We start from the raw sequence: 25,202 nt of genomic DNA, 5'->3' as shown, positions 1-25,202 counted from the left end.
CGACGATATAGCGTTATGGTGATTGTTTTGACATATCCCATGTATTTAGAAAAATTTTTGACGAATTTTTCAATTTACTTGAGAATGCAGATGGCAAAACCTTACAAGTATGGGTAAGAAAAACGATTATTCACGTGTTGTCATCGAACATATGATTTCAAATTGTCCTACACTCTTGACAATCTCGGATGAAATTTGAAATTTTCAGTTCACATACAGATTTGATTTAGATGATAGAACATGAGTAAATGGACTAGTCATAAAACTTTTGATCATAATTTATCAATTAATCTCAAAATCCAACCCAAAAAACAAAGAATATCCCAGATATGAACACAGTACCAAACCTCACTTCATCGAATTTGGTATTTTATGTTGCGATTTCGCCATAAATATCAATCAAACATACCACGGAAAGTTAATAAATCATAAATGATCGATTTTTTACCAAATTTTCACACGTTTTTGTATGTTAGTGTTCGATTCATAAGAAAAAAATAAAAATCCTGCATTTCGTTCGAATCTTCAAGCAAAATCTGAAAATTATCACCATCGCTTAGTTCAAAGCTCGCCACTCGGGCAGCGCAGCGATCGCAAAAGAGTTGGTTGGATTCTTCAATTCATTGGTGACATGGATTGTTTCTCGTTTTAAGAACTCAACTTTTGTTCTTAACATAAAGTTTGGCAACCTTTGCTTCATTTGTTGGAAGCAGAGATGCCATTTATACAGATTTATCTGTATTATACAGATTTTTATATGCGCATACAGATTTCATACAGAATACAGATTTTGTACAGATTTCCTTAACTCAATACAGATTAATACAGATTTCACAAAAAATTGGAAAGAACAAATTAATTTTTTTCGACTGAGCTCTCTTTGCGGCCCTTATACGTGACAATATTATTGTCAATCCAAAGTATTGTCAACCCGAATAAAAAATATTGTAGAAAAACAATACGATTTGCTGTTACAAAACCATCCACAATTTTGCTTTGACCATTGAAAAATATTTAAATGTATTGTTATACACTATTCAATTAATTGTGAACATGCTTTTTACAATGGAATGTATAGGTTGTTAAGAATCGTAACAATTCAAATCATAAAATTTTCTCATACATGTTTTCTTGGAAAACAATCAAATGTACAGTTTGCATATTGTTTGAATTGTTCAATTGTAGAATCGTCGAAACAATACATTGAATGGTTGGAAATGACAACTATCTTGTCAAGATACAATAAAATGTATTGTAACCAATAGATTTAATTGTGAATCAATTGTTTATGATGTAAAATCAATGGTTTATTTTTTTACGGGAATACCGTCAATCCAACTGGATTGGTAATTTCTGTTCGCATTTTTCGAAAAAATCTAGAGTTTGGAGCTTTAAATATTGTACCGAATACTGAAATCTTCAGAAAAGAGTTCATAGCACACATCAAACAGTTTCCACTCTGGAGAGAAAATATTGTTGGATTGATGAGCTTTGAGTTTTGATTTTTTGACAATATTTTCAACAATCCGATATTAGTTTCCACTACACGGTCAATAGTATTATCAATACTCCTTGTATTGACAATAGTATGGCCTCGTGTGAAGGCCACATTTGCTACTAGTGACGATATAAATGATTCTTAATTGGTATTGAACATCTTAAAATGTTGTTAGTATTTGAAGTTGAACACTGAGATCCCACATCAACTAACCAAGTCAACATTTTGAATGTATTTGAAAATGAAACTGTTTTATTGATTCTGATTGTTGAAAATTTGAAAACATTTCATTTCGTCGTTGTAGAATGAGATATAAATATTGAACGCTCCTTCAATTTCTCATCATAAAACAATAAAATGTTGGAAAAACATTACCTCAACACATTTTCATTTGAAAATGTCGGTTTTATAGCGAATACAGATAAATACAGATTTTTCATTTAGAGTAATACAGATTTTCTATGAAAATATCTGGCATCTCTGGTTGGAAGAACATGACGAGCAGCCATTTTACCTCACCCAAGTCATATTCGTGAACGCAGTGTGTCTAGGTGCCTGTGGAAAATTTTCTTGAGTATCCTGAATAAGGTAATTTTGATATTTTTTTTTGTCTTCCAGCGGGTGTAAAACATCCGACTCCTTTCCCTCAAACAGTGAGAAAATGCATTTCGCGCAAATATTTAGTTTTAAGAGGAAAATAGTTGTTTTTCCAAAAAGGGTGCAAAAATTCTTTCGCATCGAGGGGTTACGAAGAATCGATGAATCTGAAAATGTCTATATGGATTGGATTGCCGAAATTATGTAATATTGGAAAGATGTTTGCAAACTTTCCATGTTACAATAGCCAAACTCTTCGGTGGAATCTTGACTTGATTTAAGTCCATCCTATTCTAATTTATTTTTCATACAAGGCGGCACCTTTTCCAATACAGACACTCCGTTTCTTTGTGTTACATAAGCGTTTTACTTACTCGTAAATATCTCATATAGTCACCTACCTGATTGTTCGTGGGAATGACAATAGTCGAATGGGGAAATTTGAAATGTTTATCTAATGTTAAAGAAAAGGAAGTGTTTCGTCGGTTTCTCCAAGGATCATATACAAACCAAGGTCTAACAAATGTACGAAGCTACATGGAATCAGAATGTTTGCGAATTGTGCAAAAATCGCTCGTTGGTTTGCAAAACCAAGGCAAACTTATTTCAGGTCTTTGTAACAGAACAGAATAGTCTGAAAGATGCAAAAATATACAAGCAAAAAAAGTAATTATATACTGTGTAAGTTCCGCAAGAATTCGAAGAAAAATTCACGTTGAAGTGCACATTTTTCCAGGACAAAACAAATCTCAGATTCAGACAAACAAGCGCACTTTGCCAGATATTCTACTACCGCTGATGCTGCTGCTGCTGCTGCTAGAAGGAGGATTTTAACAACGGTTATAAAGCTGGTGTCAATAAGGAAGGACGAGGCCGGTCAAAATAAGCTGTCGTAGCTGACGGAGGCAGCGAGTCACCAGGAGGCGCCACAACTGAGTAATGTACCATTCTTTTTAAAATTACTATTTACGTTTCTATCACTATGCTACACATGTTTTGTTGGAGTTTCCCAATCGTGTTTGACATTTGCTATTTGGTTAATGTTCTGGATTGATCTATCAAAATAGTGTTCCCTGCATTCGATGACAGGTCAACAATTATCAATGGGACTGCGATGTGCAATCCTGAAAAGATGCACAATCACTTTGGTTGGTTATGTCGGTTCCCGGTTTCCTCAAGCACCCGAAGGTTGCGTATCGAAAAATTGAAGTTGTTCTACATAAAAGAAAAAGAATAGCTATATGTGATTCTCGTCAGTCGTCGAGCTTTTCGCAATGAATTTTAATGGAATGCCCTCTCGGAACAAATACAGCTGCATTCGAATGTGGAGAGATTTGAAATGTCGGTTCACTAAGTACGTTAAAATTTATTCTATTTGTATATTGTTTCGGTTTGACAAGTAACTTTTGAGTTTGATCGAGATTTTTCGGTGTTAATTAGAAACCAAAAATTTGGATTATACATTTACCCCTATTCGGTATTTCGATCGAATCGGATTACTTCAATCGAATGTAAAAATTTGCATTCTGTAATTCGATCGAGTGATGCTTTTGTATGGAAAACTTGAACTCGATCGAGCTGTAGAATGCAAAATTTCGTATTCGATCGAAACAATCCGATTCGAACGAAATTCAGAATCGGGGTGATTATGTTGATTCTAACTAAATTGGATTGTAAAAGAATTGGCACATTGCCGCGAAACTGAATTAACGGTAGCGACACCAGCCAATGAAAAATGTAACCAAGAAAAGGAGGATTCTTTCGAAAATTTTCATATCGGCAGTAGTGATTTGCAACATTTTTATCGTTTATTCAATAGTACAAATAGATATCAGCAATACAAATACACTCGGAGTAGAAGAAAATTAATTTCAAAGTGATTACTACTCCTTGCTTTACTGTAAACTACGATCAAACATGAAATGTGTGAAATTGGGTAAGGTTAGATTTTTTCAGACCAGCATTTTTTTTAACAGAAACTAATGTAATAATGATTTCTCCAGAACTAGAATACTTATCAATCGAGTACTATTTATATCGGATACTTTATTTGTTATTTCCAGACATTTGAAAAATGGTATCAAACCAAGTATAATGCTCCAGTCTTAATAAACGTTAGTTTTCGCACAATGAATTAAGATCAACATTACCACCTCAGAGTAAAAACATTTTTTTCAACTGCTACTATGATTTTTCAGATGAATTTGCCCGGTTTTATAAGAAATCGTTGAAAAGGTGAAGTAATTAAATATTTTCCTACCGATTTGACAGCTCTTGCTGAAAGTGCAACAAACAGCGCCTCTACATTTCAGTTTTGCGACAATGTGCCAATAGAACTCAACACCCTCAATTTCGACTGGGACATCATTAAATATGATGCCCACACCGGTGAACGTCCAAAAAGATTAACGCCGGGTTAGAATAAATGATATAAAAAAATAAATAAATAAAAATGATGGTAAATAACCAATTTTCTAAAAGAAATCAAACACTTTCAATTTTGAAATAATATATTATTCGAAATTGGTTGACAAAAATGTGGGCCAATTTACAGCTTTGATTTAAAACAATTTTTAAATTTGATTCCATAATAATATGAATTAGAATTTAAACCATATAATTCTGTATACTCACTATTTTTTTTACGCTGAATCTCGGCAAAATAGTTGCCGAGATTTGCACCGCCGAGTACTCGGTAATCATCTCGGCAAAAGATAAATTTGCGGAGTCTCGGCAATATCAAATTTGACAAACGACAGTTATTACCGAGATTGTCAGGAAAAAGTTCACGGTCTGTTCGGCATAACCTTCACTGACTGTTTGGCGAAAGAGACGAAGTGAAATTTATGAGTTACTGAGCCTTCAGCAATTAAAAGTGAAAGACCTCGTGTTTTTAATTGTAAACGTTCAGTTGGGTATTAAAATTTTATTTTATTTGCTTATAAACATACACAAAACATACATTGCATTACTTATGTTTCGAGGACGTATAATTGTAAAATATGCAATTCAGACTGTTGTCAAATATGTTGGATTCTCAGGTCTCCCTTTTGGACTAATTCCATATATTTTCTCTGAAATATTTCGTCAGAAAATAACTGCGTAGTACCAATCAAAAATATAAAACGTAAATGACATTTGTCTTGCCGAATTTTGGCTAAAGCTAATAGGTATTTCAAAAATTCGGCAAACGCAATTGCTGATTCCGGGATGATTGTTAATAACCGATGATTTCAGTGCACGATTTTGCCAAATCTTGGCAAAAAGATGCACTTTGCCGAAATATCAGTAATTCTAGTAAACGAATTTCGGAAAACATGATATTAACTATTGAGCAATCAGCAAAATTGTGCGTTGCCAATCTGTATCGGCATTTTATTTAATCGAGCTTGAGAAATAGTTTTGAGTGTGTAGATTTAGGATTAAGGGACAAACGATGGATTATCTTTGTATACTGTCTCGTTCGATTATTACGGTACTCTTAGCAATCATTCTCTCTAACTATTTGCTAAGAATAATGACTAAAACTATCATCTTCAAATCTACTTTGGAGAGACTATCGAAAAATTCAGGAGTATTCCGCAATAATTGAAAACGAAAGTAAACGAAGAGAATCTGTCATTTGCACTGTGGTCGTAATGAAAATGTTTAGCAGGTAAAACAAGACAGCGCTTGCGATTGATAACATTTTCAATCGTATTTACATGAAAATTCGTGACTTAATCCATTTAAATCGATTCGTAGAAATATTTCCAATCGGTAAAATAAGAAAAATATTACAAATCGAAATAAAATTGACTGAGCTGTAAGTGTTCAAAACCTGTCCTGACTTTTCTGTACGTTTACTTCTTCATTTCGTTCAAACTCAAGCATATTGAAAAATTCGGCCAAAATTTTACTATTTCAAGAGAATCACCATAACGCTATCTCGTGGTGACTCTGATTGGATTCTTCAATTGATAATTAATATTTTTTTAAAAAGCATAATATTACATGACACATCTTTGATACCTGATCTCTATCTTGACCGGAATGATGAAGCACGAAATCATTGGTTTCTATAAAAATTAAAATTGAAAGGGCTTGATTGTGATATGTAAATAATTAGATCGCATCGCGACAAAATGAGTAAATTAGAGCCTCTCTTTGATAACTATTTCGATTATCACGCAGTCATAATAAAAATGTCTACAGTTTCCAATATCAATTGAAAGCTTGGTTTTCAAGAAGTTGAAAACGAACTGTTGCAGCCAACCAAACCAAACCGGATTTATCCGTAGATCTACGGATTTCAGTTTTTTCTACGCTACTACGGATGAGCTATTTGAAATCTACGGATTTTTTCTTATCTCCGGAAATTTTATTTTATTTGCTTATAAACATACACAAAACATACATTGCATTACTTATGTTTCGAGGACGTATAATTGTAAAATATGCAATTCAGACTGTTGTCAAATATGTTGGATTCTCAGGTCTCCCTTTTGGACTAATTCCATATATTTTCTCTGAAATATTTCGTCAGAAAATAACTGCGTAGTACCAATCAAAAATATAAAACGTAAATGACATTTGTCTTGCCGAATTTTGGCTAAAGCTAATAGGTATTTCAAAAATTCGGCAAACGCAATTGCTGATTCCGGGATGATTGTTAATAACCGATGATTTCAGTGCACGATTTTGCCAAATCTTGGCAAAAAGATGCACTTTGCCGAAATATCAGTAATTCTAGTAAACGAATTTCGGGAAACATGATATTAACTATTGAGCAATCAGCAAAATTGTGCGTTGCCAATCTGTATCGGCATTTTATTTAATCGAGCTTGAGAAATAGTTTTGAGTGTGTAGATTTAGGATTAAGGGACAAACGATGGATTATCTTTGTATACTGTCTCGTTCGATTATTACGGTACTCTTAGCAATCATTCTCTCTAACTATTTGCTAAGAATAATGACTAAAACTATCATCTTCAAATCTACTTTGGAGAGACTATCGAAAAATTCAGGAGTATTCCGCAATAATTGAAAACGAAAGTAAACGAAGAGAATCTGTCATTTGCACTGTGGTCGTAATGAAAATGTTTAGCAGGTAAAACAAGACAGCGCTTGCGATTGATAACATTTTCAATCGTATTTACATGAAAATTCGTGACTTAATCCATTTAAATCGATTCGTAGAAATATTTCCAATCGGTAAAATAAGAAAAATATTACAAATCGAAATAAAATTGACTGAGCTGTAAGTGTTCAAAACCTGTCCTGACTTTTCTGTACGTTTACTTCTTCATTTCGTTCAAACTCAAGCATATTGAAAAATTCGGCCAAAATTTTACTATTTCAAGAGAATCACCATAACGCTATCTCGTGGTGACTCTGATTGGATTCTTCAATTGATAATTAATATTTTTTTAAAAAGCATAATATTACATGACACATCTTTGATACAGGATCTCTATCTTGACCGGAATGATGAAGCACGAAATCATTGGTTTCTATAAAAATTAAAATTGAAAGGGCTTGATTGTGATATGTAAATAATTAGATCGCATCGCGACAAAATGAGTAAATTAGAGCCTCTCTTTGATAACTATTTCGATTATCACGCAGTCATAATAAAAATGTCTACAGTTTCCAATATCAATTGAAAGCTTGGTTTTCAAGAAGTTGAAAACGAACTGTTGCAGCCAACCAAACCAAACCGGATTTATCCGTAGATCTACGGATTTCAGTTTTTTCTACGCTACTACGGATGAGCTATTTGAAATCTACGGATTTTTTCTTATCTCCGGAAATTTTCAGATTTCTCATCATTTCTCCAGATATAATCCAGATAGAATCATAAAATCGCGCACTTTTTTCTGAGAACGGCCAATCTGTCAACATTCACTTAAAAGATAGATTTTAAATAATTCGATGATCACTAAGAGTCATTTATAGCATTAATTAAAATGAAAATGTTTTATCTTTCATCTGATGTTAAAATCAATACTCCAAAATTTATTAATTAAAGTTCATTTATTCGTCACCGATCACTCATTTTTGGAATCCTGTCTTTATGGCTTAGAGCTTCAAGCTGTTAAATTTAAATATACGAGTGAAACAGAATCTACGGATTTTACTTCAGGGAAAGTTGGCATCACTGAGTGACAGTCACGCTGCCACTGCGTAGCAGAGATGCCAGATCTGCAGATTTGTCTGTGAATCTGCAGATTTCGTACATAGTGCTGCAGACATTTTTTGTTGTGCGGACTTTTGAAAAGTTTTTCACAGACTTTCGTCAAAATCAACAGACTGTTGAAATTTTCGCGAACAAGTCAGTTTAGCGTATCATACTTTACAGACTTTTGCAACCCTATCTGAAGATATTTGAAATTTTTACCTCTGCTGCGTTGACACATATGATTGCCGCCAGTCCGGCTAGAGTGAGATCCAGCACAGGTTGTCTTACAGTACAAATAACTTCTTTTATTGTGTCTTGTGTAGTATGTCCCTGTATTTAATGCCGTTTTTCATTGAAAAACACTGGTGGCGTGGATTGCTCTGATTTTGCACTTTCGAGCAGAAATGCAATATTTTGACGGTGTTTCATTGCCATTTCTGCTCGAAAGTGCAAAATCAGAGCAATCCACGCCACCAGTTTTTCTCAATGAAAAACGCCATAAGTCTAGTAGTTCAGTTACAAATGTGTATATTTATTACTGGTCTGTAAGGACACGCTAATACTGTTCGGTGCTGTCCAACCACACACACACACACACACACACACACACACACACACACACACACACACACACACACACACACACACACACACACACACACACACACACACACACACACACACACACACACACACACACACTCACACACTCACACACACATAGTGACATCAAACATTACCATGCAAACTATTTCGAAAGTAATTATTTGATTTTAGCAAATAAACAAAACTGTATCATTTTAACGAACAAAAATGTTGGTGGAAATAACTAATCGTTTCAAGTTCATTTATTTCAACTAAAAAGTTTGCAAATTCGAAGCACTACAATTTTTAACTTCATCTAAAATTCGTTCATTTAAAACTGATTTTTCAAATTGAATTTACTGTAAAATTGTTTGTTAAGGGCTGAGGACAGTACCGTAAAGTGGTAGGTTTTTTGCTATTTTCCCGTTTCAAATTAAATTTTTTTGGAAACGGTGCAGAATATAGAAAAACCCACCTGACAATGTCTTCGAAATTTAGTTGAGAATATTCTGTGAAATTTACAGAATGAGCGAGTTTAGCGGTCGTGTTGTATTTTTTTCTGACTGAAGAACTGCTGAAAATTGGAACGCTCGGGAATGCATACCTCTACTTGTTCATCGAATATCTCGGCTTTGAAGGCTTGTATCATAAATCTACCGTGACAAATTCTAGATAATTTAGTTTAGATACGATTAGTACATAAAAACATATATGTTATCGCGATAAAAATAAAGTCTTGTATTTTTCTGTGAAAAAAGTCAGTTTCAATGTACCCGCCTTTTTTTCGCTTTGGTTTTCTGATAGCATTCTGAAAAAGGAGAGAAATAAAATTGGCTCGACAAGGCTGCCAAACACACATACATTCAATCTTTGTGAAAGTTGAATATTTTTTCATTGTTCATTGGAATCCATGTAATGTCCAACCCATACGATAGATTAATATGATAAAACTTCTCATCAAAATAATAAAATGTATGCTGGCAACCCGGTACAATTTGCTCATATCTCGGTTAATTTTTCAAAAGGGCGTATAAGCAAGTGACAGTTTCTCTTTGTTTACTTCCTCTTCTATTAATTACCAAGCGGCTTCCACGTTTATCACTCATGATAAACACTCTTTGCATGAAATGATACTCGAAACTTTCGAATTTCAAACAGAATAGTGATATCAAAGAAAATCTTTTCAATCACATCACAATAATCGAAAGAGAGAGTGATTAAAGAGAAACTGTCACTTGCTAATACGCCCTATTGAAAAATCAACCGAGATATACGAGAGAGTACAAGAGAAATACGATGCGTAAAGGGATTTGAGCGAGCCACGTGGTCGATTTAAAACTCAACACGCGGCCCTCTTTCCTTTTGCGTGAAACCCAAACTGGGTTGTTTTGATATTTTTTGCCTTTCTCATATAGCATATACCATTCGATTAAGCTCTACGAACTGAGCAAATGTCTGTATGTGTACGTGTGTGAGACAAATATTGTCACTCACTTTTCTCGGAGATGACTGAACTGATTTTTACAAACTTAGATTTAAATGAAAGGTCTGTTGGTTCCATATAAAGTTCCTGAATTTCATTTGGATCCGACTTCCGGAATTACAGGGTGAAGCTGTGAAAATAATGTCATTCACTTTTCTCGGAAATGACTTAAATTCAAATGAAAGGTCCAGTGCTCCCAAGTTCCTGGATTTAATTTGGATCCGTCTACCGGTTCCAGGATAACAGGGTGACATGCACCAAAAATGTGAAAATAATGTCATTCACTTTTTTCGGAAATGTCTGAACCGTTTTTCACAAACCTAGATCGAAATGAATGATCCTAAGATACCGTAAGAATATCCCAATTTTAATTCGGTTTAAACCCTGCTTCCGGAGGTTGCGTGCTTAGTGTAAAAATGTCAGTTTCAAGCATTTTTTTTTCATAAGCTACCTTTTTATATTAGCTAGTCAATTGCTCTAGCTTGCAGACCATTTTTTTCAAAAATTCAAATCTTCATAGAGAATCGCAAATAAATTTGTAGGTCATATTAGTGTATGGTTGAATGAACCGAATGTCACTATGCCGATATCCAGCTTTCGGTTCCGGAAGTACCGACAATAATAATCAAATATGATAAAGTGGAGCTCACTTCACTTTCTCACATATGATTGAATAGATTTTCACTAACCAATGTAGTAGTATTAATGTATTTCGAAGAATTTCTGCTGTAATATACAGGAGAAAATTAAACTGAGAAAGGCATCGTTACACCACTAGGTGGATTAAAACAGGTTTTTTTTGCGTGTAGAGATTAATGATGATTGGTGAGTGAGTGAAGCATTCATATGGGACTGTATAAAAATAACGAATGTCTGGGAAATACCAAGAAAAATTCTACAACGCAATCTAAGGAAGAACTACATAACATGTATCATGCAAACAAGTTACTAGGTGTGTCGATTTTAGACGATGTTGTCCATGCCATTTGCGGTTTCTGAGGACAGCAAAGAGGATATGATTCGGTTATCATATGATCGAAATACTGCAATAGAGATAAGATTTGATTATTAGATCGCTTTTCGTCTATGAATCAAAGCGTAGTATCCGTTCTAGCATGGGCAATGGCCATTATTACGGGTGTCACTACGCGGTGAAAACCCTTATTATCGGTATCAATTCACGGTGACAATCGAGTGAAGTGAATGTAGGTCCTTATTACGGAAGACGCTTGAGAGACAAAAGTAATTACATGGATGAACTTAATGTCATTATGAACATCACTACACCAGCATTATTTTGAAAAAAAAGTGTTTTCCCACTACAGTGATCATTTTACTATGTGAAGTGGAAGTGAGAACTTTAATAAGGGCCAATGTCTGTCAAATTTCTCATATTTAGAATAATGAGCATAACAATTTTGTTTATTTATTTGTTTGTTTGGGAGCAAGGAAAAGCGCGCTGGAGCTGAAATTTACAATCTCTCTAGCAGGCATAAAACCTCCTCATCTTTTGTCTCAACAGATTACAAAAATCCCACAGATATATTGCTTAATGATAAGGGCTTGAAAATAAGTAAAATTATTGTTCCACTTCGGTGTACTTTTGCCTTTTTGTCAGATATTGTGGTGTGGGTCCTTCTCCATTAAGTACGGATACAAACAAGCCTTGGGACCGTGGCAGCATTATTCAATCTGTCTCAAGGTTCTACTAATGCCCAGGGAATTACAAACATTTAGGATCATTGGTAAATATATACAAAGAAAACTAGAACTCTTGGTTCAAGTGTTTGATGTTTATTAAAAATATTTGTGTAGTGAATGTATATTTCCAGAACGTTGCTCACATTTATCAAAATGGATCTGCGATCATTTTGCTGACGGTCGTTAGCCATACGTTAATTAGTCCTACAGAACATTTGGCATACGATATTCATGCATACGATTCATTTGACATATCGTCATTTAGCATACTGTTCTAAAAAAATGTAATATGACTTAACTAACATTTTCGGAAAATCCATTTAAAAGACAACAAAAACAATCGAGTATAAATATTATACAAACAGCAAACAGCCGGCTGCCATGGTGCCCTTGTCCTCGCTGTGTTATTCCAAATGGAATTTCTACCAAATGACGTTTTGTCAGATTATCTCTACGCCAATTGATCGCATGTCAAATGACCGTGTGCGATGTAACTATAATAATGATTTTGTCATTCCGTCAAAAACACTGCATTGATAGATCAATCCTCCAACCGGTGCAAAACCTTCAAATCTCTTTATTCTGTCGTTTGTATTTGGGAAACATTATTCTGAAACCGTTTGGTCACCCTGCTTATGTGTAGTACTGTGTGATTTCAGATTGATCGCCGAACATCCCGTCCATTGGCGCGCACCGGCAACGGTTCCAGAGCAAGTGGCGGCGATTGGCCGGGCAACGATGCAGCAAAACGATTACCGCTCAGCTATAGTCCGCGACAGAGATCGCGAGGAGAGACACCGTAGCCGTGACCGTGAGCACGATCGTGACCGGGATCGAGAGCGTGAGCGAATGCGAGATCGCAGCCGTGACCGGCAGAAGTACCACGACCGGACTCGTGAGTATCGTCGCGATGAATATCGCTCGGATCGTCACAGAGATGATAAACGTAGAGATCGGCACCGGGATCATCGGTTTGACCGGGAGCGTAGTCACAAGAGTTCACGCAGAGATAGCAGAAGTAGAAGTCGGGACAGTCGACGAAGACGAAGCAAGTCTCGGTATCGAGAAGGTTCGCACGAACGCCGGCACCATACTAAAGACCGAGACCGATCCAAGCGCGATTTATCGGTCGAAATTGAGCAAGAATTGCAACATTTGAGAAAATTGTCTGACTTGAAACAAGCAGCTGCAGCGAAAATGGAAAAATCAAATCACAGCGAATCTGAATCGGAATCTAAACCAGTGTCTGCGGAAAATTCCAACAGTAATAGCTCTCAGCAAAGGAAAATGGAATCAGATTTCCACAAAATGTTCAACAATAGCAACAGTAAAACTGATTATGTGCCAGAGATCCAAACCGAAGAGGAGCGCATAGAATTCCAGAAAAAGATGCAAGAGAAACTGCAAGCTCATCTGGCTGCCGAAGGCAAACTGTATCCTCGGCCGAAGCCTTCGCCGGCAATCAATTCCGTGACGGGATTTGCGAACGATGGGTCATTTTTGGAAATGTTCAAAAAAATGCAAGAACAGTCCCAAACTGCGTACGCCGGTTACCAAACCATGACCGATGAAAGTACAATCGCACAAACCTACCCGGGCTATGTGCCCCAGGTGGCACAATCGGTCACGACCCTGCATCAGCAACAGCAGCAACTACAACAGCAACCAGTCCCTGTGTCGATTGTTGGTCGTCGACGGGGCGGAAAGATTCTCAAAACCGGTATCGTGAAAAAGCAGAGACCAATTGAAGATTCGTACGTTGAAACCCCCAACGATGCCTGGAATCTATACCTGCAGGAGGTGCAGAAGTACAAGAACGCTTCATGTGATGCCGATTCCAAAACGCGTCCGTTAGTCAAATAAAATGGTCCTAACAGTGTATGACTATCATATCTATCTGAATGAATGAAGTTGAGGAAGAATGACGAATTTGTATTACTACTCTAGCGATAGCTCTAGATAAGCCAATTTCATTAACTGAAAATGAATTCGAAAGTGTTCCGGATGTTACCGGGAGATCTAATCACTTCTCTAGTGTAGTTATACTTAATTTTCCGTTAGTAAATAAGTATTTTGTTCTAGTTTGGTAAGTCTTGCTGGCCGAAATGCATTTTCTTGTAACATGTCTCCAAATCCCGTAACCTGTGAAATCACGACCGTTCAATTTATTCTAACGAAAACCAAACTTATTCCCTACCCCGCTCGTACAACAACGCGTCACGAACGATCAGAGCAGTCGTTTCTGCTGAACCCCAAAGACGTGAAATGGCACCAGCAGCACTGCCGTTGAAGGCGGCCCCTTTCGATCCTCGCTTCCCGAATACCAATCAGACCAAGTACTGCTACCAGAGCTATCTGGATTTTCACCGTTGCGAGAAGGTGAAAGGCAAGGGCGATAAAGTTTGCAAGTACTTTAAGGACGTGTTCAATGACTTGTGTCCAAATGCGTGGGTTGAAAAATGGGATACCCAGCGTGCCGAAGGAACATTCGCTGGCAAAATCTAAATTCGACGGATTCTCATTAGTACATGCTGAAAGCACAGCCATTTTAAGGGGGGTTAGGGGAACGTTACAGTTTGCTAGTGGCTTGACACGACATGAGTGAGGGCATCGAATACAGCTAGGATTTTTTGTTTATTTGGTTTTGGTTGGAAATTGGGCGGGAAACTACAATTGGACACTTTGATGTATGGCTATTTATTTACTGGATAGTTAATTTGATTTTGTAGTTTTCTGTGTAAACTGAAACAACATTTACTTGGAAAGTGTTTTCGAACTAGACGAGAAATAAAAAGATGGCTGTTAAATAAGTGACGAATGTTTTTATTATGCCTTTAAACCATAATTCAAAATAATACAGTGATGCAATTCATAAATAGAAATACATGATCGTAAAAACCGTAAAAAACTTATTAAACATCTAAACATTACACATATAAATATTCTAATAATCTACTAAAAAGTATAAAAGAAAAACATAAATTACTAATGAAGAAAGAATGAAATCAAATAACAGTTCTATTAGAAATAAATCAAATAGTCAAATCATATAAAGGATTTCGTTTTCAAAGCGCTCACACTTCCATCAGACGCTCCCTGTCTTTGTTAATTTGTACGCATTTATTAAACGCTACTCGGTTTCGCACGTTTTTATTCTTCTAAAAAGTAGAGGACATTCTAAATTTTATATCAATCAGACATTAAGTCATAAACCCAGAAAAATGAGTTGATTTTTTGAGCGCATAATTGTCCCTTATCCTATAAGATTTCTTATATATTCTTGTCCCTTTTATGTGGAAAACCCCATGTGATATGGGACAATTATGCGTAGAAATGCAATATAAACAAGTAACAGTTTCTTTTTTTTAACTTTCTCTTTCGATTATTGTTACGTAATCATAAATATGGATGGATTATACAGCACTGATCTAAAATCGAAGGTTTCGGGTTTCATTTGACACGGATAGTTAGATAGTAAACGTGAAAATCGCATTGTAAATAATAGAAGAGAAACGATTACTTGCTTAGATGGCCATTTGAAAAAAATCAACCGAGAGTTTAGCGAAGATAAATTTCTCATTCTACAGAAACAACCCCCATCATTTTGGGTAAAAATAAACTTGCTTTAATCGATAGCGGCCAAAAAAGCGCGCGTTAGAAAAACAGTTTCGGAAATGCTAAAAAAAATTAAATCAAGAGAACGGAAAAAAATTTTTTGTAAGCGTGTACACTCTTAAGTAAAAGTTATCTTGAATAGATTAGCAGGTGAACATTAGAAAATGTCCTAAGTGCGAATGAAAGTTCTTTGTTCACTTTTTCTTTCAAATAGACTAACGACTAAAACCATAACCTATAGATTTTACCTGAAGAAATTTTTGGAATTTGAAGGAATATGTCGTACTAATTGGAAAGAAACAGGAAATTGACATACGAATACAACTATGACATGAGAACTGCAAAAAAGCTACCGCAGAGACGGGACTCGAACCTGTAGCTAGCTCCTATCCGAGGAAATCGTTTTTCCAATGAAATTACCCTGCATTTGGATTGTTGGAAAGTTAGAAAATATGTCGTAATAATTGAAGCAGAAAATGAAGAGAAACTTTCATTTGCACTTTCAACTTTTTAAATGTTCATCGTGATTAGTTCTCAAGAGATATTATGTGTGAATGGGTCTGTCTGCAAATGACACAAGTTGTTTACCGTTTCTTTCAATTATTATTGCTATATTTTCGTATAATTTCTTCGGTACGTAACGAAAGATAAAGGTTTTAGTCATCATGTTATGAAAAGAATTAGAGTGAATAATTTGTCGATAGTGCCCTGGATTCGCGATAAAGGGTTAGAAATGAAAAAAAAAAAAATAAACAGAGAAACTGACATTTGCAGATGGGATCTTCTCTTATTTTTCACTTCGGTTTTCTCGGTTCTTCACCGTGAAAATGAACACATCAAAAATGAAGTGTTTTGCCAGCAAGGTAAGGCGCTCTAGTAAGTGCTATCCCAGCTAACATCTCGAGTATTTGGTGGGCAATCAGAGTGCGCTTAAAATGTGGTAAACAAACAATGAAGCATTGTTGATCGAGTACAATCTTTATTTCTTTATCGTAGTGATTATATACTGATCGAAAATGTATGGGAAAGTATGGTAAAAGGCACTGAATAAATGTGTAATTAGAAATATCCGATATTTGCTGGTTATTCTTCTTCATTGTTTTGATTAGAGTGACTATAACCAGAGTGACGACAACTGTTCGTTTGGAATGACGAAACGTTTTGGTTTGTTGCCAACATTACGGATGAGACGTCGTCACTCTGGTTATAGGCACTCTAGTTTTGATCTTTGCAGAAACATGTTAACCACAGAGACATGACTTCCCAGTAGTGGGCTGTGTTGTACACTTATCCGCATCCCACATGTTTAGTTCGGAATTAATTCTGAACCAAAGCAGAATGGGTAAAACCTTTTTACTGGGAATTATACGTGGAATTCATAATGAACTCTGAATCAACGCCTACTCCAGTAACCGATTCCGAATGGAATGGCTTGGTATCCATTGATTCATTGGTATCCAATGAATGTCCAAAAAATGGTCCAATGCAACGGAAATTTTTCCGTTCAGCGCATTCGGCAAAGATGTCCATTGTTCAGCCATTTTAAATTTGAAGCTTCGAATAAGTAGCATAACGAGTCAGTAGTTTTGCAAGTCAGTAGACCGAGGGGACGACACTTCGTGATTTGATACAGGAATAATCCTGCTATGACCTATCGACGTGAACATTTCATAACATTTTTAGCTGAATATCGCTCGCGTACCCGACGGTAAAATGTTCCGTGTCCCTTCATATGACATATGTCACGACGCCATCCTGATGATATCAAAATCAGCTGATTGCAACGTAAATAAACAATCAGTAATGAAATTGCTCTGCTGTTTTTGACTTCTTGGGAGGACTGGTTAAGACCATAGAAATGAAATTGTTTAACAATTTACCTTGTTTATTGGACGAAAATTAGAGAATTTTGGCTCGACTCTCTCACAATAACTTGTCGGTTTACCTAAATTATGTTTTGGGACATAAAGTAGAGGTAGTTTTCACAATTCGAGAGTCGTGATGAGTATCAAAACATCGCAGTGTTTGGGGCTCGAAACGCGAGGGGCTCAACGTAATCGGTGTACTTTCAAATGGCTGGTTCTAAAATATCGGTGTCAGATGTCTCCGTATTTGCCACCCATTTTCACTAGGGCCGCCGTTCATTTTTCACAGGCGCATAGAAACCTCAATTCTGTATAAAATGTTCAAAACGATGAATGTAACAATGAGAGATTCTCTTTGTTTACTTTCTCTTTCGATTATTGCGGTACTCTTAGCAATCCTTCTCTCCAATTATTTACCGATAATAATAATTAAAGCTATCATCTTTTAATCTGCACTGAAGAAATTACCGAAAAAGCAGGAATATTTCGCAGAACAAAACAATATGTGAAAGCGATTCACACGTAGCATCAGGCGACTATCACCGACATGGAACGGTTACGGAATAAAAACATTAATTGTAAGCAATTAATATGAAGGGGCACTACGTCAAGTTCACGGAACATTTTAACGTACGTACGTAACGGGTTCGTGAGTAATATTCGATTTAAAAAAATTAATAAATTTGTCTTGACGTCGACCGAAGTTGATTGATCGTCTGAATAGTATTTAATACATGCCTTTCCTGATGAAAACAAGCGAGAGTAGAGCGAATCTTACAAAAGTAAACAAATCGAGTTTCTCTCACCTACCAATAAATGCTTCGAAATGCAACAATTTTGCCTTAAAATTCGGATTCTATAAAAATCTCAATCTTAGTAATATAAAGAACTATAAAGGGCGAAACTGTCATTCCATTTGTTTACGTAAGTTTCGCCCTCCGTGTTCCATGCCAACAAATAGGGCGATACTTCAATTGTTAGTAAGGAAGGGCGAAACTATTTATTTTATTTATTTTAGATAGTTTCCGAACCTTTTAATACTGGAAATAGTAAATGAGACGATGAAATTATCCGCAGTTTTATCTTGGTTGCGGAAACCACCAACAAATTTCACAAAAAAATGCGCAAGGGCGTAACTTCATAATTCACACAGGAAACATAAAAGTAAACAAATCGCAAAAAGGGCGAAACTCTTTTTATGTTCATTTATTCAGTACATATAGAAGGAAAGTGGTTAAAATTTGCATGCCTTTTAAAGATAAACCAACAGTTCATCGACTAATCAAAAATTGATCTGAGAATATAGAATAATTTCCAAATAGGATTTGAAACCATAGTCGAAACATTTATCGTTGTTTTTTCGCCATTTGCTGTCTATGTTAGATTCGCCCTTTTTTGAAAAACAGCTGATTTGTGTTTGTAAGTGAGCTGTCAGAAAGCCTAATTCGAAAGTCCCACGACAAAAGGACCTAACTGCAAATGAGAACCTCTTTTGTTTACTTTCTCATTTGATTATTACGAAGCCATTACTGCAATTTATTCAACGTTTCCAATATCAATCGAAAGCTTGTGGTTTTAGCTTGAAAGTTTTGCGAAGAGTAAGGCGTCAAATATAAAATCAGTGCGGTAAATCGTGTAAGAAAAAGTAAACAAAGAGAAACTGTCATTTGCGGTTAGGCCCTTTTGTCGTGTGACTGTCGAATTGAGGTTTCTATGCCCGGTGAAAAATGAACCACGACCCTAGTGGAAAATGGGTGGCCAATATATTTCCTGACATGGTGCTAAAAAATTTTACATGGGAGATGGGTAGAACGGAAACATGAACAAACGTATTCCTAGCAAACCGTTTTAGTTTCATTTATTCGAACAGTTCTACTGGCAGATTTTTTTTCATACAGGGGTGGTCTTGTTTTAAATGTATAATTTCAGACAGTTTTAAAATTTAAGGGCATGTTCAGGAATTTTCCAGTTCCAGATACATAAATTAAGACAGTTTTAAGATTTGAATCTGGAAATTATAACAAAATGAATTGGAAACCCCACCAGCATTTCATTCGTGTTTCAAATACTGAATAATAGAAAGGCAACGTATACCAGTTTAAAATTTGACAGTAGATCTGTTCGAATAAATAAAGTAAACGGCTTTCTAGGGATCTTAGTGCTCGGTATGAACATGTTTACACTTGAGATTCAAATGTAATGACACTCACTTATGTATGATATAGTTTAGTGTTTAGAAAATTGAAATGCGTTTAAAGGAAGACAAAAGTAGCTCATCTGAAATTCTTCCGCTAAATCGAATTCGAATATTTGGTTTTACGACTTCATTTTCAATCATTGTTATAGTTTCAAGTTTTTTTTTCATTTTGTGCTGAAGTTATAAGTAGAGCGACATCTTAATCGAACTGTGGGCAACAACTCATAAAAAAATAAATCTGAAATGTAGTCGATTTCTAAAATTTTACTACATTCGACAGGCCGTTTGTTCGTTTGGAACGACACCGACGGAAAATATTTTTTTCCAATTGAAAAATTGTCACTCTTTTTATACACTCAGATTTAGTGGAACAAAACCGTTGATAGTTTTTAAAAGGAACAAACCGTTGATAATCGAATATATCATTATACTGCATTCCATTTTCGGCTGTTTTATCATATTGCATTAAAATTATAGGTTTCCCAAGACTATATCGAGATTACTTTCATTTAAAATTGTACTTTCGGATATTTGAGTAGAATCTAATATTCCAAATAAATCTGATTGCATCAACTGACAATTTAACTGAATAACCGATTAACAGAGTACGTGTGATATAAAATTCCTAAAAGTAAAATATACAATAGAATAAGAATTCAATATAAAAAATAAAGAAAATAATACATATCGCGACAAATCGATGATGACGTTTTTAGATTATTTTGTTTCAAAATGTGGACTTCGGAAGGTAAATAATTAAATCTGTTATGGTTGTAGTTTTATATGCACGATACTATAATTAACACAACTTTCCCCTAGCTTAAGACGGAAAACATTGTCCAGTATTTCGGTATATTTAGACCTGCATGCTACTAAAACTGGTTCTGATTACATCAACTAGTTTTGGGTAAAATTCATCTACCAAATATAGTGGAATGACATTTGTTGACTTGAACAATGACACTCCATTGAACTCTGATTGGCAAATTATTGGAAAACTAACAGCATCAAAATTTGTGGAAAAAATGGTTCACGTATTTCCCCACTAATTGGTTTGCTAGGACTTGTTCGTTCCTATCGATTAACCCTCACATGATCAGAATCAAAATTATCTGGAAGTGCAATGCTCAAAATTGGTACTAAAAGCATTGCGAGGATTGATCCAACTTAGAAAAGTTGCACACATTGCATGGTTGAATAAATTCATCGAACATTGGGTAAGATTTTGCTAATGCCTTTCTCTCTCTCTCATCACATCGCAGCCCAGTGTACCTATTGGTGGAAATGTCTCCTAACTCGGAACCACTAAAGCTTCCCGGTCTGAAGACAGCACCATGGGATCCACGGTTTCCGAACCAGAACCAGACCAAATACTGCTTCCAGAGTTACCTGGACTTCCATCGCTGCGAAAAGATCAAGGGTGAAGGGCACAACGTGTGTCAGTACTTTAAGGATGTATTCCAGGATATGTGTCCCAACGAATGGGTTCAGAAATGGGATGATCAACGTTCGGCGGGAACTTTCGCAGGGAAGATTTGAATACTATTGAGTTGGTGCACCAAAAAAGCATTTGAAATATAGAACCTTCGATTGTTGATACAACATTGTTTATTTAAAAGAAACGAATCCTTCAAACTGAACTGATGACCTTAAGAGTAAGATGAAAATAGGTCCATTCGCTTCCAGTTTTCGCGTAGCTGTAACAAAAGTATTGCGTACTTTTCAAGCTCTTTTTCTTGCGGTATCGCTTCTTAGAGCCGAAGCAAAGATATTGGCCCTTATTACCGTTCTCGCTTCCACTATCACTTTACTCATATCCCGGTAAGAAAAAACGTTCAACGAAAGTCCTCCGTTGGCCCAATACGTTTCACGATGAATGACTCCATTTCTCAGTGGAATATCACATCACTTGATTTTTTGCATAACGGCCAGCAAGCCATCTGCCAACATTCAACTTCTGAAAAATTCAATACTCGTTGAGTTAATCATAACAGTTAACGGAATCAGACAAGTTTTCTTCTTGTCTGGTGTTAAAATTTATTTGCTTGGAGTTCTTCTTTAAAGCGGATGTTGACAGGTGGCTTATTGACCGCCTACAAAACAGATATGATAGATATGCACCCTTAAATAAATAAATAAATATGGGTGATGGATTTCCGTTCTTTTAACCCTTTCACGACCATAAGATGTGCAGGACGCAATATGTCAGTTCAAGACAATATTTTAGCTATTGAGGGTGTAAATTAAGAGAATATCACTAGAAAAACATAGCAGGGTGCATAAGTTTCCTATAATTTCATGGGAAATATTTTTCTCTGATTTTTAGAAATAAATAAAAGAAGAGTTGGCTTTATTATATCGTTAATTTATTGCTTTAATTATTAGAACAGTGAAATAAATAGTTAGTTATGACATTCTATGAAACGATTTCATGTACTTGTGGACGTTGCACATAACACATTTATTATGTGTTCTATTTTCTATACGTCATTTTGCACAAACTTTTTCGTGCAATAAAGATTGATAGTTCTTTTTACTTATTCGTTCAGAAACACATTTATAGCCCTGGAAATAAGTTTTCTTTAACATCCTGTAGAAAAAACATCGATTTAATAGTAATTGAAGAATCTATAACAATTTTTATAGAAGGGAAACATAGCGTTAAGGGGTTAAGAAGCCCAACGAATAGAGTAAGTAATGAATTCTGGTGGCGTAAAGATCACATCGTCTAAATAAAAAAACCTTTTCTGATAGAATTTTCTTTATTAGTTAATCAAGCAGTCGAACAGTCTCATTATCTACAACTAAACCAAGCTTAGTAATCTTTTTACTAAATTTTCGCTCTATTTTATCTCCAGTATCGACACCACATCCCTTAAACTGTTGGTACCTCTTCAGGACCTTCTTCCTTAACTTGTTCAGTTTCATTTCGTTGTTTTTGGTTCCAAGGGTACTTAAAATTGCCTCCTTCCATTTGAACTTGCCTTCTTGTGGGGCAGCTGTGCTATCGCTTTCTACCGCGCTTACATTTACAAGATTTTCGTTCTCTTCAGATTTAACGATCGGTTGATCTTTAAATTTTTTCTTTGCCTTTTTGCTTGCGGGCTCGGCTTTAATCGTTTGATCTTCTGTTTCATCAAGTTTTCGTTTTTTCAACCCATTTTCTTGAGGACTACTGGTTTGATTGGTCTCCATATTCGATCCATTCGGGATAGTTCCATTGCCCGTCTTAATTGATCCGTTCGGAACAGTTCCATTAGCTTGGTTCTGATTTGCACTGTCGTTATTCCTTTTCACTTCCTCTTCGAGTAGAGACCAGGCGGCGTCCACATCGTTCGTTCGAATATATTTGGCTGAGTTTTGGAAAAAGTTCATGAAACCTTTCTTCTTTCGAGGAATATTATCGTTATTACGAATAACATTGAACACGTCGCTGATGCCTTTTGGAAGATTCTTTTTGCGGTCCGTTATGGAACGAATTGTTTCCAGCCATGCTTCCTGTTTTTTCGCACCCTTATTGGCATTTGCTTTCGGAACGTAATCCTTTCCGGAATATTTTTCCTCCTCGGTGATACAGCTTGTGTGAGCGGTGTACGCCGTACCGTAAAAATCTTTATGGCAATCCACGCAGCAAACGTCGATCTCTCGTTTGCATCTCCAACCATGCTTTTCGACTGCCTGCTTTTTCAGTGATTCACCACAGTGATTGCACGTAAAGAATACCATTTTATTTGTTAATGTTAATGTCTCCGTTTAGAATATACACAATATAGCGGTTAGAGTGCCTATAACCAGAGTGACGACATCTCATCCGTAATGTTGGCAACAATTCAAAACATTCCATTAGCTTTACATTGAATTGACAGGTCGTTTACTCGTTTGGAACTGGTAGCTGTCATTCCAAACGAACAGCTGTCGCCACTCTGATTATAGTCACTCTAATAGCGGTCAAAGGCGCTAAGTGTTTTGGAGTTTATACACGTGCTGTTTACAAATCTGACAGCTTGATGCAGAGCTGCCAGACAGTAAAGTTGCCTTTGAAATATACAACATTTTTTTCGCAGTCATTGCGTTTAGGAGCCTATTTGATTTGGAATGCATATAAAATGCGAGATTTTTGAAACCTCATCTAAATGTATTAATAGGTAATTGATGTGTTGGCGGTTCAATGCATAGGATGCTGGTCTTACAAGCCAGTTGTCGTATGTTCGAGCCCCGACCACAGCCTCCTGCTATGATATCATGAAACTGTGGCCAGCATCATTCTGCAAAAACCAAAACAATGAAGAAGAATGGCTAACAAAATACTGGATATTACAAACTACTTGTTTATTCAGTACTCTTTGACGCACTTTCCCGCAAATTATCGATCAGAATATAATCACTACGATAAGGAAATTAAGATTTTACTCGAATTGAAATGCTCGAATGTTTGTGTACCATACTCTGAGCGCTCTGATTGCCCACCAAATGCCCCAGATGTTGGCAACGCTAGCACTTGCTGCAGCGCCCTATCCTTGCCAGACCATTTTCGATGCAAATTTTTAGGAAAATGGCAACTCTGAATGACTGCTAGAGAATATGTTCAGCTCGGTGTTCCTAAACGGTGGGTATACACTGTAGAATAGAATTACACACTTAACAGACGCTACCTAATTTTGGATCGAAACTAACCCAAAAAAACTAAAGTGCATCTCTGAAATTCTTAGCAACTAGCATAATTAACCAGATTAACGAGCGATGGCCACAATGTTAAGGTAAATGTAAGATTGTCAAAAGTGTTGCAATGACATTGCCAAAGGATTTGAAAGGATTGATAGAATAATACGAACAAAATAAAATATCTAATATCCATTTTCCATGCAATTAGACAAAATGAGTAATCAAACATATATTTTATCCTACACTCATGCAAAAAATAGCCACAAGAATATCGTATGCGATTCATAATACTGCCTTATGAAATCACGAAAATTGGTATTCCAATAAAAAGTCTTATGAAATTCATATGGAATTTCTAGGGACATTGTGCGAAATTTCTATGACAAACATAGCTTCTCTCATATACTGTGGGAGTCATAAGCTGTTTGTATAAAAACTATAATAGTGATATATAAGATGTATATTGCAGAGTCATAAGCATTAATATAGAGCTATATTTTTCAAATAAATCTCAAATCGAAAAAGAAATTGCGATTTTGGTAATTGTTGATGCATCATGAGTTTTGACTTAAAGCTTGCTTCATTTAGAATTGGAACAAACTTTTGCTCATATTGTGGCGCTCCTGGTGGACGGATTTGGAAGTTTTTGGCGCCTACGTGTCGGGAATTTTGTCAGCTTCACGTATGATTTTCGACATTCCGCAAATTGACTGTACTTTTTAAACAATCAACATGGAAGCCAAAAGAAGGGAAAAAATTGGGCACAGTTATTTGGAAACTCCATTGTGGTCTGCATCTAGGCTAGCTAAACAGCTGAAATTGCCCAGAAATATCATATG

At 35.8% G+C, this 25,202-nt stretch overlaps 4 protein-coding genes across 7 annotated transcripts; 3 read left to right on the top strand and 1 right to left on the bottom strand.

Annotated features, from left to right (window-relative positions):
• Positions 1-1,961: 1,961 nt before the first annotated feature.
• On the top strand, positions 1,962-14,834 carry LOC131439210 (cytochrome c oxidase subunit 6B1-like). 2 transcript variants are annotated; one of them, XM_058609964.1, is made up of 2 exons: positions 1,962-2,086; positions 14,256-14,834. In XM_058609964.1, exon 2 carries the CDS (start codon positions 14,290-14,292, stop codon positions 14,527-14,529), a length of 240 nt encoding a protein of 79 aa, XP_058465947.1. In that variant the 5' UTR covers positions 1,962-2,086; positions 14,256-14,289; the 3' UTR covers positions 14,530-14,834. The 2 variants fall into 2 exon arrangements, with proteins under 2 accessions (XP_058465947.1, XP_058465948.1); XM_058609965.1 differs by having other exon boundaries at positions 1,971-2,086; positions 14,261-14,834.
• Positions 1,982-21,303, top strand: LOC131439209 (cytochrome c oxidase subunit 6B1-like). Its single transcript, XM_058609963.1, has 2 exons — positions 1,982-2,086; positions 20,964-21,303. The coding sequence occupies exon 2, from the start codon at positions 20,986-20,988 to the stop codon at positions 21,238-21,240; it is 255 nt and encodes an 84-aa protein (XP_058465946.1). The 5' UTR covers positions 1,982-2,086; positions 20,964-20,985; the 3' UTR covers positions 21,241-21,303.
• On the top strand, positions 2,093-14,352 carry LOC131439208 (RNA-binding protein 25-like). 3 transcript variants are annotated; one of them, XM_058609961.1, is made up of 3 exons: positions 2,093-2,761; positions 2,832-3,031; positions 12,684-14,352. In XM_058609961.1, exon 3 carries the CDS (start codon positions 12,763-12,765, stop codon positions 13,885-13,887), a length of 1,125 nt encoding a protein of 374 aa, XP_058465944.1. In that variant the 5' UTR covers positions 2,093-2,761; positions 2,832-3,031; positions 12,684-12,762; the 3' UTR covers positions 13,888-14,352. The 3 variants fall into 3 exon arrangements, with proteins under 3 accessions (XP_058465944.1, XP_058465943.1, XP_058465945.1); XM_058609960.1 differs by having other exon boundaries at positions 2,093-2,776; XM_058609962.1 differs by having other exon boundaries at positions 2,093-3,036.
• Positions 21,304-22,444: 1,141 nt separating the features above from the next.
• LOC131438319 (cell growth-regulating nucleolar protein) lies at positions 22,445-23,692 on the bottom strand. The gene has a single exon (XM_058608239.1). The coding sequence runs from the start codon at positions 23,425-23,427 to the stop codon at positions 22,471-22,473; it is 957 nt and encodes a 318-aa protein (XP_058464222.1). The 5' UTR covers positions 23,428-23,692; the 3' UTR covers positions 22,445-22,470.
• Between the last annotated feature and the right edge of the window lie 1,510 nt (positions 23,693-25,202).

The sequence above is a fragment of the Malaya genurostris genome, chromosome 3 (genome assembly GCF_030247185.1).
Source record: "Malaya genurostris strain Urasoe2022 chromosome 3, Malgen_1.1, whole genome shotgun sequence".
Lineage (NCBI taxonomy): Eukaryota > Metazoa > Arthropoda > Insecta > Diptera > Culicidae > Malaya > Malaya genurostris.
Note: the sequence above shows the minus strand (reverse complement) of the source record. Positions and strands in the feature narration are given on the sequence as shown.